We start from the raw sequence: 14,046 nt of genomic DNA on the forward strand, positions 1-14,046 counted from the left end.
GCTGTTAAAATTACCACCTAACAGCAGTAACTAATTTATTTTCTTAATTACGTTCAAATGTTGAGTGTAATTGACGCATGAGCATCATGGCAAGCCGCACCTCTGTTATGACACCAGGAGGAGGCACAATGTAACGTCCCCACAGTCTGACGCTCTTTTTAGTAATTTTATTCTGACCTGAACACATGAACAGCAATGCAATATATATTTATATAAACACCATATATTAATCTCCAACTCACAAGCACATCTCTATAGTCCATTCAACCTTGGAACGACACTTAATCATTGTCACGAGATGACCGCGAGGTGCGTTCAAGGACACTCCGAACATCACAAAGAACGTCTTTATTATGTGTATCTGAGTAGTCTAAATAAATAGAAATACAAAGAAAAACAAAGTGGATATTCTTATCACTCACTCATGTACATCTTACTGCGGAAGTACAATTTGGTGTATTTAAGAACGCTCATAAATCCCAGAAAATACTAGTACACTCAAAAGGTCATTTCAAATTACGTGCTGTCTTTGAACGCAACCCCACATTGCTTACACTAACACAATAAATGTGTGATTCAAATGTTCTGCTACTATTAAACAGACTTTTGTTAGGCAAATAGATTTTCAGACGTGTTTTAAATTATCAGTTCACTTGCCGCTGTTAATACATACATTTCATCATCCTGTCAAAATGGCCATATACCACACAGTGGCAAATCATTAATCGGGATTAATTTGAAAACTGATAAATTTGATTAAAAATTACAATCATTTGACCTCCCTAGTAGAAATATATAGTTGGCTATATATTCCTTAGACACAAAGAAAAAATGATGTGGTTGTTGATGCAGCTTTATTAAATTGCTGTCTATGTACGTGAGGTGCATACATTTACTATTCTCCTGATGTTCAACAGCAATTAGATGGCAAATTATATTTGGCAGCTAATTATTGCTGTTGTGATCACAGTAATGGTCACACAGTCATGTCATTCATCATAAATGTACCTGCCAGTCATCAGGAGGGAGTGAGGGGGAAGTCACCCAAACAGCACCTTTACATTGGATCACATATTAATTGGATCCACAAATGTCTAGAAATACTTAAAAGTAAAGCTGGACTTGCAACGGAGTGGTGAACAAAAAGCATTTATGAAGCTTCTGCTCCTTTTTGTTGCAGTTTTCAGGGCGGAGGACTCCAACACCCACCGTCACCTCACTGAGTTTGTGGGTCTGGATATTGAGATGGCCTTCAATTACCATTACCATGAGGTGATTGACTCCATCACTGACACCATGGTCCAGATCTTCAAGGGGCTGAGAGACAAGTCAGTATTACTTCAGTCCGTTGTGATTTCGAGTTGTAATGTCAACGATGAATGAATATGAGATAAGTTCTGGTTTTCTGAGGAAACATAAATCTTGACAAGATCGTTTTGTGAACCATTTTGGCTTCCTGACAAAACTATTTCAGCAGTTCAGATTATGTTCTGACAAGGATTGCTGTCAGATTTGTTCTTGCAGATGTAACTGCTAGTAAGAGGATGTTCCATGTGGTTACAGTGCCTTCTAGTGGTGGGATTCAGTAATGAGAAATAGGCTGCATTACTTGCTCCTTCTCTAGGTTCGTTTTGTCCTGTTCAGGATGAATTGATGGATGAGCGGAGCGAGTAATTCCTTGGTTGTGGTAACCTTTCCTGCCTGTTTGCATCAGCTTCCAGACTGAGATCCAGACAGTAAACAAGCAGTTCCCCAGCGAGCCTTTCAAATTCCTGGAGCCCACTCTGAGGCTGGAATACACCGAGGCCTTGGCCATGTTGCGCGCAGCCGGGGTGGAGATGGGTGACGAGGAAGACCTGAGGTCAGATATTGTCACACCTCGGCAAAATAAAATCAAAGCATAATCATGAATAGAGAAGCTTTACTAGTTTTTAAGATGCCGTTACATCACACGTTACTAATAGAAAATTGGTTTTGTTCTTCAGCACACCAAATGAAAAGCTTCTTGGCCGCCTTGTTAAGGAAAAGGTAGGTACTGGAGATGCTCCATATTGGCATTCTTACCGATATCCCATATTGTCCAGCACTATCAACCAATAGGCAGCAGCTCTTCCCTCAAACTAAGGTTGTCTAATGAACACGTTACGCTTCTCCTTCTGGATGCATTTTCACAAATAAATACAATTTGTGCAAAATCAAAGAAATACTACAATGTGCAATACAATCTACTGTATCTGTCGAAGTTGTAGAAAAAGTGCCAAAACACTGCATGTGGCTCAGAATGATTCATATTAGTGATATTAGATTAAAAGTATTGATGGAAGGCGCCTTACTCCTCCCTTGCATAATCAGCGCTTTATGTAATGTTTTGCACGACAGGCTGGACGTAAATTTTGGTTTTCCTTAGTTATCATGTTGTTTCCTTTTTTGTGCTCTTATTTTGGTTTTCTGTATCCTGTTTGGTGGAATCGGTGATTGACTTTGTGGTCGTATCATCCGACTTGCGGACATATGTTTTGGACACTCAGGTGAAGAGAGGGGCAGAGCTGTAAACCGATCACCACCTGGTGGTAAGTTGGCTCCGATGGTGGGGGAGGATGCCGGTCAGACCTGGCAGGCCCAAATGTATTGTGAAGGTCTGCTGGGAACGACTGAGTCCCCTGTCAGAAGGAGTTTCAACTCCCACCTCTGGGAGAGCTTCGACCATGTTCCGAGGGAGGTGGCGGACATCGAGTCTGAATTATATTATTAATTAATTATAATTAATTATATTCCGTACCTCCATTGTCGAGGCAGCTGATTGGAGCTGTGGCCGGAAGGTGGTCGGTGCCTGTCGTGGCGGTAATCCCAGAACTCGTTGGTGGACAGCAGTGGTGAGGGATGCCGTCAAGCTGAAGGAGTCTTATCAGGCCTTTTTGGCTCATGGGACTCCGAAAGTAGCTGACTGGTATCAGTAGGCCAAGCGTTCTGCGACTCTGGCAGTTGCTGAGGCAAAAACTCCACCATCCGGCGTCTCAACACTGTGTATGGTGGGGATGGTGTGCTGCTGACCTCGACTCAGGATGTTGCGGATCGGTGGAAAGAATACTTTGAAGACCTCCTCAATCCCACCGACACGTCTTCCTATGAGAGCCTGGGGACTCCACGGTGGGCTCTCCTGTCTTGAGGTTGTCAAAAAGCTCCTCTGTGGCAGGGGTGGATGAGATCCGCCTAGAGTTCCTTAAGGCCCTGGATGCTGTAGACGTGTCTCGGTTGACACGACTCTGCAGCATCGCGTGGGCATCGGGGGCAGTACCTCTGGATTGGCAGTCCGGGGTGGTGGTACCCCTTTTTAAGAAGGGGGACCGGAGGGTGTGTTCCAACTATCGTGGAATCACACTCTTCAGCCTTCCTGGTAAGGTCTATTCAGGGGTTCTGGAGAGGAGGATCTGCCGGATAGTTGAATCTCGGATTCAGGAGGAGCAGTGTGGTTTTCGTCCTGGTCCAGGAACTGTGGACCAGCTTTACGCTCTCAGCAGCGTCCTTGAGGGTGCATGGGAGTTTGCACAACCAGTCTTGTGTTTTGTGGACTTGGAGAAGGCATTCAACCGTGTTCCTCGAGGAATTCTGTGGATTGAGTCTCTGCTTTTTGCAGATGATGTGGTCTTGCTGGCTTAATCAAGCCGTGAACTGGATCGGTTCGCAGCCGAGTGTGAAGCGGCTGGGATAAGAATCAGCACCTCCAACTCTGAGTCCATGGTTCTCGCCCGGAAAAGGGTGGAGTGCCATCTCCTGCCCCAAGTGGAGGAATTTAGGTACCTCGGGGTCTTGTTCACGAGTGAGGGAAGGAACTCGAGATAGACAGGCGTATTGGTGCGGTGTCTGCAGTGATGCAGACTCTACATCAGTCTGTTGTGTGAAGAGAGGGTTGAGTTGAATTCACTGGTCGATCTACGTTTCTACCCTCACCAATGGTCATGAGCTTTGGGTAGTGACCGAAAGGACAAGATCGCGGGTACAAGGGGCCGAAATGAGTTTTCTTCGTAGGGTGGCTGGGCTCTTGCTTAGAGGTAAGGTGAGAAGCACTGTCATCCGGGAGATACTTGGAGTAGAACCGGTACTCCTCCGCATTGAGAGGAGCCAGATGAGGTGGCTTGGGCATCTGGTCAGGATGCCTCCCGTACGACTCCCTGGGGAGGTGTTCAGGACAAGTCCGACCGGTAGAAGGCCTTGGGGAAGACCCATGACACGTTGGAGAGACTGTCCCAACTGGCCTCGGAAAGCCTCGGGAGGAGCTGATACCATTGACTGGCCCCCACTTTCACCTGACCTAAATCCAATAGAACACCTCTGGGACATTATGTTTATGTCCTTCCGGCGCCGCCAGGTTGCTCCTCAGGCTGTCCAGGAGCTCATTGATGCCCTGGTCCAGATCTGGAAGGAGATCCCCCAGGACACCATCCGTAGTCTCATTAGGAGCATGCCCCGACGTTGTCAGGCATGCGTACAAGCACGTGGGGGCCACACAAACTACTGAGAATCATTTTGAGTTGCTACAATGACATTTTAGCAAAATGGACCAGTCTGCTGCATCATTTTTTCACTTTCATTTTTGGGGTGTCTTTGATTTCCCCCATCTATAGGGTGATCATTTTCATTTCTATCAAATTATGTGGCATCATTTTGTTACTAATACATCACCCACTTATTATCAGGAAAGATATTCAACATCATTTTTCCCCCAGTTTAGATCTGATGTGTTTTCAAAGTGTTCCTCTAATTTTTTTGAGCAGGGTGTATATATATGTAAATTGTTTTTTTTTTTTTTTTTAGCCTTTTTATACAATATAAAATAAAATATATACAAATATCAAAGTGGCGCCCTGCATCCTTTGATTTTTTATTTTTTTTATGTGGTCCTCTGTGGAAAAAGTTTGGACATAACAATCCACTGTTTGTTCACTCCCTGTATGCTGCCATCTTTTATATATACAGCAATTATTTTCCCCTTTTCTTCAGTATGATACTGACTTCTACGTGCTGGACAAGTACCCTCTGGCTGTGAGACCTTTCTACACCATGCCTGATCCCAACAACCCCGTAAGTCTCTCACCAGCTCACATGTAAGCGTTCCCAGCTACGCAGAGAACTGAGCAGCAAGATTTTACTTACAAATATTGTCAGATCAGATGTATAATGATGGCGTATTCTATGAAATTGTCACTGTATTGCAAAAATCTTTGAGTGAAAGCTGTTGAGTGATCGGTTTAATCTTTTTATCCTTTTTTGCATGAACCAGTATTGTTAATGTTGGGTTTTTTTGCGCAGAAATGCTCCAACTCGTATGACATGTTCATGCGTGGGGAAGAAATCCTGTCTGGAGCCCAGAGAATCCACGATGCTGAGATGCTGACGGAACGGGCAAAGCATCACCAGATTGGTAAGCTCTACAGTTACTGCTGTTGTCATTAAATGAGGTTTTGTCTCCCTCTGCAGGTGACAATAAGACATCACACCAGAAAATGTGTGCATTTTGTTTGAGCCATACTACCAAATATAGTCAGACATTTTTTTATCATCACAGATCTGGAGAAAATAAAGGCATACATCGACTCGTTCCGCTACGGTGCCCCCCCACATGGCGGTGGAGGCATTGGTAAGGAATTCATGAGAGAAATACAGTTGTCATGTTTAACAAAGATAATACAAGTTACTTGGCTCATGAGTGACCTGTGCCCCTTGCAGGCCTAGAGAGAGTCTGCATGCTGTACCTGGGGCTCCACAACGTGCGCCAGACCTCCATGTTCCCTCGTGACCCCAAGCGCCTGACACCTTGACCGTTCGGCCGTGTGGCGCCATCTTGCTATATTACCTGTCTATAGGATGCACATGGGTGATGGGAATCTACTAATTCACAACACTGAAAGAGAAAGGGTTTAGCAGCTAGTGCCACCTAGACACTAACTTGCAACTGTGATTCATTTCTATGAGAGATTGAAGTCATTGCAGCAGTAGGGAACTTTATTGCTTGTTTTCTACAGTTGCCTTACAACACGGAACAGTGAAGAGAAGAAGAGGACACTTATGTTAGGTTTTAAAGATGCACTTGCAGTCCTTCTTTTGGTCAACTAGGAAGTAACAGCATCCCTTCTCAAGAAGGTAACTACTAGAGGGTCTCATCTAAGTCCTAACTACCTCCAGCTAATCATCATGGCCTCCTACAGTATGTAACTACATCTTTTTTAATCAACTTAAATTGAAAAATCATGGCTCATAAAAATATTTTTCAACCCATGAAGCTGAGCTCTCGTTTATTCATTTTAACGCAGCGCTTTTCTTTTTACTCCCATTTTTCACGAGCTGAACTCCAAGATGTTAAACTTATTCTGCATACACAAAACGGACCATTTCTCTCAAACATTGTTCACAAACATGTGTTTGTGAGCATTTATAATTCATAATTCATCCACCTCACAGTTGTGGCATAACAAGATACTGTTTAGACACCATCATTATTAGGTTGACAACAATAAAAAGCCCACTCCAAATTGTATAAGCTGATCCAAAGCATCCCAAACACGCTCAATTGGTGACATATCTGGTGAGTATGCAGGCAATGCAAGAACAGGGATGCTTTCGTACGCAATAAAAGGCCACTCAAATGCTCAGCTTTCAGGAATTGTGTACTGATCCTTGCAAAATATATCATGCTGTAACACGAGGTGATGGTCGTGGATGAATGGCAGAGCAATTGGCCTCAGGATCTCACACGGTATCTCTGTGCACTCAAAATGGCATAAATAAAATGCACTTGTGTTCATTGTCCATAACATACGCCTGCCCAAACCATGACCCGGCCGCTCGATCCGCAAATTGATGGTATTTTGAATTTATGGCAATATCGTTATGAGATCCTGAGGCCCGATTTTGTGCCATTTATCCACGACTGTCGCCTCATGTTGCAGCATGATAATCCTTGGCCCTGTGTTGCCAGGATCTGTACACAATTCCTGGAAGTTGAACATTTTGGAGTGCCCTTTTATTGTGGCCAAGCCAAGGCACTTGTGCAGTAATAATGCTGTCTATTCAACATCTTGATATGCCGCAGCTGTGAGGTGAATGAATTATACATTTGTGAACATTATTTGAGAGGAATAGGCCTTTTGTGTACAAGTTTTGCATCTTTTTGAGTTCAGCTCATGAAAAATGGGAGCAAAAACAAGTGTTGCGTTTATTTTTGAGTATATTTTATTCCATTGAGGTCCCGACCGATTTTTCCCAGAATAAATTGGAAGTTAATACAGTAATCCACTTAGCCACTTAGCGCTTTGAATTTTGCTGCTTCATTCTATCATGGTTTTTCAAAAATATTAATAAATCATGCAGTTTCATGAATAAGACCTTCAAGCATAAAAATGGCTGAATGATCTAAAATACAAATCTAAGACATTCAGAAGTCTCATTCAAAGACTTTGTGACGATATGTAGTATTCTACACTGGTCATCACACATTACATCAGTAATGTTACTATGTTTGGTGAGACACACAAGCACCAGACTTGGTCACCGGAACAACAGGCTTTTATTGCTGGCCTGAATTAGCTCACAACAGTCACAATAATCGCTTACACAGGTTGTAACTCACACCAAGCTAAAACTCAACACTGAACCCCCGACATCACTTCCTGTCTGTGCCGCCAGAACACATTTACAGCACCACACACGAGCATCAGTCTTATGTATGTCTTAAATGGCGTATTTTCTCCTTTAGTTCTACTATATTGGGTAATACGGGTGTAAAGGTAACTATAGGGGTGTTATTTCATGTCTAGAGGGCTCTATACTATATTATGCAAATAATTTTTTTCTCTGATTTTGCTAAATAGACATTTTTTGCCTGATGATGCTCAAGAGGTTCTTAATTGGGTTAAGGTCAGTGGAACACGGGGGGCCCAAACCATGACTTTCTCTCCTTTTATGCCCATAACAGCCAGTGACAGAGAGGTAGGTATTCTTTATATCATGAGATGGCGGGTGAAGGTCACTTTGCTACAAGGTATGGTTATTCATATTGTGCCATGGAAGAAAGTGGTCAGTCAGAAACGCTACACACTTTGCTGAGGTCATTTTCACACCTCCTATGACCATAAAGGGCCTACCGACTACCCCCAATGATTCTGATCCAAAACATGACTCATCCACCTCGTTGCTGACATCACAGCCTTGCTGGCCATACTCTTACTTCATCCATCCGGACCACCCTAGGTTGCACGGCCCTCATCAGTAAACAGGATTGTTTGAAAGCTAATCTTCATGTATTTGTTGGCCGACTGCAACCATTTATGCTTGTGAGTATTGGTTAGGGGTGGCCAAATGGTTGGTTGATGTGGAACGGATGCCAGCCTGTGAGGCTGTGCAAGTGTATGGTGGTAAAACTCACTCCCTCTGCCTTAAGAGCTGCGCTGAAGACGCGGTCGACAGTCTGGGCTTTTGGCCGTGTGGTCAGCGCTCTCACCTCCCATTGCGAAGGTCCTGTGTTCGAGCCCCGGTGCGGGCGGTGCGAAACAGGGTGGGTTACTGATGAATAACCACAAACCTCTGGAGGATCCTACACCTTGAGGTTCATGGGACTTCAGAGGCACCAGCAGCTTCAAATATCTGTTCGCTGCTTTGTAGTGGCTTTTCAGCAGGTCCTCTCTTGATTCCATGAATTTGTCTGGCAGAAACCTTTCTCGATATGCCTTTTGTCAGCACAATCCCGACTGTCAATATGAATCAGCCACAAATTTCTTCACCGAATGTTTTCATGCCTTGTCCAAGGCATTGCAATATTTGACGCTTTTTTGTCAGCAGAGATCCTTTTTTCTTTCCTATATTGCTTGAAATCTGTGGCATGCTTAATAATGTGGAACATCATTATTAAGCAATTATTAAGCAATTAGTTTATGACAACCGTCATAAACTAATTATGACAGTTGTCCGAGATTGATGTCGGTCATCCAAAGAGCCCCAAGACACAATGGCATCCATGAATTTCATTGAAAAACAAAAACTTTTATTTTTATGATGCCAAAATCTTATTTGCATAATAATACGGAACACAGTGTAATGTTAAAAACTATTTAAAAGGTGGTAACAGGTTTTCTATGCTCTAACTACAAACAAATTCTATAAATAAAAGGATTAATTAAAGGAATCCTACTTCGTGGAAATAAATTTAGCACAAAACTGAAACTGAAACTAATAAACCGCCATAAACGAGGGATTTAAAGTTTTGCTCAGGCAATTTCCTGCCATGCCTTTTCATATCCAGCACAACAACAACCCAAAGTGCGTAAGTGTTAACAGCAAAATATATATTTTTAGCAAGAATCACATCACATTTAAAGCTGGCAATGGAACATACTTTACAATAAACACTGAATCATGTCAGCCGTTTGGGCTGACATGATCCCAGGAGAAAAGGTTCCTCTCTCTCTCCGTGAGCTTATTCGGTAGCAGCGCCACTTATTTGGAGGATGAAGAGGAAAATGTGAACAATGTCAATGTAGAGAGACAGCGCTCCATAGACGTACTCTTCGGGGCTTATCGCCAACTCCCGGTTTCCAATGAGAAGCTGTGTGTTGTATACTAAAAACTAACAAGGAGGAAATACAGCAGAGGTCGGTCATCAAAATAAATGATTTTTTTAAAACGTAAAATACATGTTAATTATAGTAAACATATTACAATTTATGTATTTTATGAATTATAAAAATTACAGGATTATTATTATATTCACATATAACTCACCAGGGTGTAAACGATGGCTCCGATGGCAGCATAGAGCATATGGAGCCAAGGCACCTGTTGAGTGACATGAGAAAAGGCCTCTGAATGGTAAATTGGTCAAACGGATGCACCCTGGGAGGAACATAAACAGACAGACTCCATCCTAAAAGAAGCCCTTACATATTGGAAGGAGAGCACGACGGCTGTCACAATCCCAATGATCATGAGCAAAATGGCAGCAATACAGAGAAACCCCCCGCAGGAAGTGAAGTCAACCTGGGATGAGAAACAATTCAAATGGCAGCATACAATTCCATGCATGCAGCGTGCTGAAAGGCAGCCAGAAACATTCTAAGGAGGATTATAATGAGGTATAAACTCAACAAAAAATGGGTGTCAAGTTCCCAACAGCAAAGATGTGACTTCTTTTTTTTTCATCTCGCTTGCATCAGACAGAAAAAGACGAATTCACATCTCCAAAAAAATCTTATAAATATTTAAAAAGGTACACGGTTCACAGTTGTAATGCGAGACAAAGGCGTTCTTTTACACTGACAACAAAGACATTCTGTGACAACCTAGAGGCGGCTCAACCACACACACAGAAGCTCTTTTTTTTTTTTTTTTATCTCCGTCTTACCTTGGTTTGGAAGCAGAAGACTGTGACAGTGATACAAACTAATGCTGTTATTCCCATGGCAAGAAAGACAGCTTTGGTTTCATAATAACTGGAGGAGATTGCAACAAAAACAATTACATCATGATGAGAATGTGCTGTCTGTGGGAGGGAAAAGTCCAAAGCAAACCTTGAAATTGTTCCCGACATGTAAGACAGGGCAACAGTCTGCAAAAGGAAGCAAATTAAAAGAAATCATGCTTTTTGTTCTATTCATTTGCAGAGCATCGCATGACAGTTATCCAACTACAATATTTTGTTTTTTGAAATACGGATCTGCTGACAAAAGTCAGATTTTTAATCGGATTAATCACAGTTTACAAATTAATCACAATGTCTGAAAAATACCCAGTTTCTCTGTATTTTATTAACAGAAGCATAAATGACAGGACATGATTATATATATTTAACATTGTCTATTAGCAGATCCAAATGTATTGAAAATGCGCATGAGCTAAAACATATGACACATCATAATATACAGTACAGTAGTTCGTATGAGATAACACACTTTTATCCTGCACAATTATATTGGGCTAGCCAGTGGTTCTCAACTGGTGGATCGGGACTCAAACTTGGGTTGCCGATTCATTCTGGGTGAGTCGCAGACAGAAAATTACATAAAAATATGCAATATACGGTACAACCGATGTCTGACTTTCTTTTTTTATGATTACTTTGAAGTAAAATTGAGCAACATTTTAGTCATCTTTCTTTTTGGTACGTATTCATTGCACAGTTATAAGTGAAATATCTGTTTTTGTGGTTGTATTTCATGCAATTTTGATATTTCATTTTAATTTACGCATGATTGCAGTTACATTCTTTCTCATTTCCTTGACAAAATGCCGCAATAAATACGTCGAAAATGCATCTTGAACATGTAATTATGTGTGTTACTTTTCAAAATATGACACGGGTGATTTTTAAAAAAACAAATACATTTGCTTAGTTTAAATAAATGACAGAATTAAATAAATAATTATAAAAACAATAATTGTTAAAAGTTATACAAATTAATATAACTAAAAATGTTTTAAATAAATGTGGGTCCCACGTTGGGAACCCCTGACCTAAGCCATTTCCCTTTTTGTGTGGAAAACCACGGAGTTCGGAGTGTCCATGAACGCACCTCGCGGTCACGTGGTGGAGAAAGAGGACGTTTTGTGAGTGACAGACGTCGTGTTTGCGAGTTTGAGATACATATTTGGTGTTGGTATTGAACACTGCTATTGCTGTTTTCAGATAAGAATATGAAGTTTAAAAAGCGCGTCAGACTCTGTGGGGACTACTCGCCGTCACAACAGAGAGGCGTGGCTTATGCTAACGACTGTAAATGCTAATTAGCCACCACCGTAATCAAGTTCTTTTCATCCATACACAACAATACTCACAAATACTCCCAGCAGTACAAGATTCCATGGAAAACGCCTCCTACACAATTACAAATAATATACAATATATATATCTGTAATTAAAAAGAATACTAATAATTTATAACCATTGAGGGCAATGCTGACCTTGGCTCTTTGCAGCAAATAAGAATGCAGTAAACCATAAAATAAACCACACTATAAAGAGACACAACTCTGACATTGTTATTGTGTGGTAGCATTTTAGAAAAATCTGGGTTTTTTTGTAACTCACAGAGATGCCCAGTAGATGCCAGGATACCTGATAACAAACATCTTCACTGGATCACTGTGAATGCACACATACAGTATTAGAGTAGTAGTAGTAGTAGATGACTATGGCGTGACATGAACTGTGTTGACACTTACACAAATGTAAAGACTGCAACAACGGAAAAGGTGACAGTGAGCTGAGCTGCTAAGATTAAATAAACCTGCCAAAAAAGCACACACACAAACGGTTCACCTTAAAATAAAATGCACACATGAGATAAATAGCCTCACCTTTCTGATGAAACCATGCCGAACGGATGTGCTCTCCCACTGCGTGTTCAGAAAACCATCCATGTCTCCTGCAAAGTTAGGATGAGATAACATGCAGACTTTGAAATAAAGATGGCTGCGATGAACATTGTGATATTCCGTCCTAACCAGGGTTTGTTGCAGGCACCCCGGCAGACAGAGTGGGTATTGTGCTGGGCATCCCAGAGCCAGGGGCTGCCCACATGCCGGGCTGGGCCCAGTAGCCAGGGGGGCCGGGGTACATGCCAGGACCGGGACTGTACGATGGAGGCGGTGGATAAGCTGAGCCATGTTGCAGCTGGTCCGGTTCGTTTCCATTCTTGGGCTGCTGTAGAGCGTCTTCATAGGTTGGAGGATGATCTAGTTTAGATGTCATACCTTCAACAATCAGGTTCAGCGGGATGTTACTGTTGTCATCCTTGCGTCTTATTGAGGCTTGTGTACGTTATTAATAAATAGTCACACTAAAGCACAGGTCAACAGTCGTACATCACTTGTGATATGGCATTCAGAAATCTACAGCATGCACGCTACATTATAGTCAAACAAAAATACAAAGAGTAAAAAAGACTGTGGTTTTCCGTACCTGCTTTTTCTGCAATGTGTCCTCCTGTACTTTCCTTCTCTTTCCCAGCTCAGTATAACATCCCCTCTGTAATAAGATCTATGCACTGTAACTTAGTCTCTGTACAGGGGCATTGGCTGGATGCTCCTATTGCGCAGGGAGATTCAAATTCTTTAAAACAATAACATTTGTTATGTTGCCCTGGCACTGTGTATATCATGTAAAAAGAAGAATAATAGTGTAAATACTGAGGAGGACACCCTGGAGGCCTTTCATATTGTGCACTGTACATACGTAAACCAAATTTGAGGAAGTCTATTAGAATATCTAATCTAAACTCTCTAAATACAGCAATGCGCAATGCAATGTGCGAGCGTGTTTTTGCTGTTTATCTGTTTGTTTGTGTTCAAAATAACTTAAAAAGTTCTGAATGGATTTGGATACAATGTTCAGGAATTTTTGGAAATGGGATACGGAAGAACTGATTAAATTTTGGGGGTGATCCTGATCACCGTCTAGATCCAGAAAGTTTTTTAAAGGATTCTTTAACATTGTGAGATAGGACCATTTTCGACATTTGTGAATACAATTCCACAAAAAAATGGTCAGAGACACATTTCCAACAGGTTCTACAGTACAAAATATCAAAGACTGAAAAATGTAGGATTATTATTTTGGTATGAATCACAATATGGGGGAAATTATGGTGCTTGACGGAGGTCTGCGCTCTCCGAGTGCTTCTCCAGCTTGTAATATTTTGCATTAATTATTTTCTTTAAAGGGTCTGTATTAATTAGAATAAATGTTATTGCTTGTGTTGTCCTGATAACCTGCCAAGATCATGCTGAGTGATTTTGAATGTTTGGGTTTTTTTTTTGCATTCTGACTGTTAGACCTGAAAATTCGATACCAAGTAAATATAATGGCCGGCATCGCTGATGCCAATTTAGATACTTTTTACTTTGTCTTTAATTTGTTGATAATGTTTGCAATCAAAATAAAACACATGGCAAAAATGTTCACATGACAAAGATAGGTTGAGGAGCTCAGCCATCCGGGAGGGGCCCAGAGTACAACCACTGCTCCTTCACATCGAGAGAAGCCATTTGAGGTGGCTCGGG

The 14,046-nt window shown here is 41.7% G+C and overlaps 2 protein-coding genes across 2 annotated transcripts in view; one reads left to right on the plus strand and one right to left on the minus strand.

The window, feature by feature from the left end:
• Positions 1-7,378, plus strand: part of dars1 (aspartyl-tRNA synthetase 1) — a 44,647-nt gene extending 37,269 nt beyond the window's left edge. Inside the window, exons 12-18 of the mRNA XM_054786868.1 lie at positions 1,181-1,328; positions 1,715-1,861; positions 1,986-2,028; positions 4,999-5,079; positions 5,308-5,419; positions 5,564-5,635; positions 5,725-7,378. Coding sequence (XP_054642843.1) covers positions 1,181-1,328; positions 1,715-1,861; positions 1,986-2,028; positions 4,999-5,079; positions 5,308-5,419; positions 5,564-5,635; positions 5,725-5,816 — 695 coding nt within the window. The 3' untranslated portion in view covers positions 5,817-7,378. The remainder of the gene's footprint in view (positions 1-1,180; positions 1,329-1,714; positions 1,862-1,985; positions 2,029-4,998; positions 5,080-5,307; positions 5,420-5,563; positions 5,636-5,724) is intronic.
• A 1,677-nt stretch (positions 7,379-9,055) lies between these two features.
• LOC129187704 (protein lifeguard 3-like) lies at positions 9,056-12,736 on the minus strand. The gene is made up of 11 exons (XM_054787315.1): positions 12,490-12,736; positions 12,343-12,410; positions 12,208-12,272; positions 12,074-12,127; positions 11,947-11,997; positions 11,821-11,860; positions 10,557-10,594; positions 10,391-10,478; positions 9,931-10,026; positions 9,772-9,825; positions 9,056-9,616 (listed from the first exon to the last, which is right to left on the minus strand). Exons 1-11 carry the CDS (start codon positions 12,734-12,736, stop codon positions 9,467-9,469), a joined length of 951 nt encoding a protein of 316 aa, XP_054643290.1. The 3' UTR covers positions 9,056-9,466.
• Positions 12,737-14,046: the final 1,310 nt, after the last annotated feature.

The sequence above is a fragment of the Dunckerocampus dactyliophorus genome, chromosome 9 (genome assembly GCF_027744805.1).
Source record: "Dunckerocampus dactyliophorus isolate RoL2022-P2 chromosome 9, RoL_Ddac_1.1, whole genome shotgun sequence".
NCBI classification, from domain to species: Eukaryota; Metazoa; Chordata; class Actinopteri; order Syngnathiformes; family Syngnathidae; genus Dunckerocampus; species Dunckerocampus dactyliophorus.

Coding starts and splice junctions, on each gene's coding strand:
- LOC129187704 (XM_054787315.1), bottom strand. CDS start 12,736: ATGACATCTAAACTAGATCATCCTCCAACCTATGAAGACGCTCTACAG. Junction 10,595..11,820: donor TTGTACTGCTGGGAGTATTT/GTGAGTATTGTT, acceptor TTCCTTTTGCAG/ACTGTTGCCCTGTCTTACAT. Junction 9,826..9,930: donor TCGTGCTCTCCTTCCAATAT/GTAAGGGCTTCT, acceptor GTCACTCAACAG/GTGCCTTGGCTCCATATGCT.